Source organism: Mesitornis unicolor, unplaced genomic scaffold, assembly GCF_000695765.1.
Source record: "Mesitornis unicolor isolate BGI_N332 unplaced genomic scaffold, ASM69576v1 scaffold38814, whole genome shotgun sequence".
NCBI classification, from domain to species: Eukaryota; Metazoa; Chordata; class Aves; order Mesitornithiformes; family Mesitornithidae; genus Mesitornis; species Mesitornis unicolor.
Window position 1 is genome coordinate 105 of NW_010178765.1, and position 334 is coordinate 438.

A 334-nucleotide genomic window follows, 5' to 3' on the forward strand; every position below is an offset into this window, starting at 1 on the left:
CTGCACACTTGCACATTGTACACTCCACCTCGCACACCTCACCCCACCCATTGCACACCGCAGCCCCCGCAGGAGCTCACCCACAGCCCCAGACAACCACCAGCCCCGTGGCATCTCCCAACACTGGTGACTCAGCAGAACCAGGATCCATGTGGCATCTCTACGGGTTTTATTTCCCACTCACGCTTTTCCCACGGCCGCTTTACTGAGCCTTCCCCTCCACCACAGTCATGCTCTCCTGGCTCTGGGTGCCGGCCATCGAGGGCCACCGAAGCAGCCGCATCTGGAACTGAACCGTCAGCGGCACTGGCTGGGGGGCCCGACCCCCTTTCCG

The 334-nt window shown here is 62.6% G+C and overlaps 1 protein-coding gene across 1 annotated transcript in view; it reads right to left on the minus strand.

The window, feature by feature from the left end:
* Positions 1-202: 202 nt before the first annotated feature.
* LRRC43 (leucine rich repeat containing 43) overlaps positions 203-334 on the minus strand; it is a 7,453-nt gene continuing 7,321 nt past the window's right edge. Inside the window, exon 13 of the mRNA XM_010182561.1 lies at positions 203-327. Within this exon, the coding sequence (XP_010180863.1) occupies positions 203-327 (125 nt within the window). The remainder of the gene's footprint in view (positions 328-334) is intronic.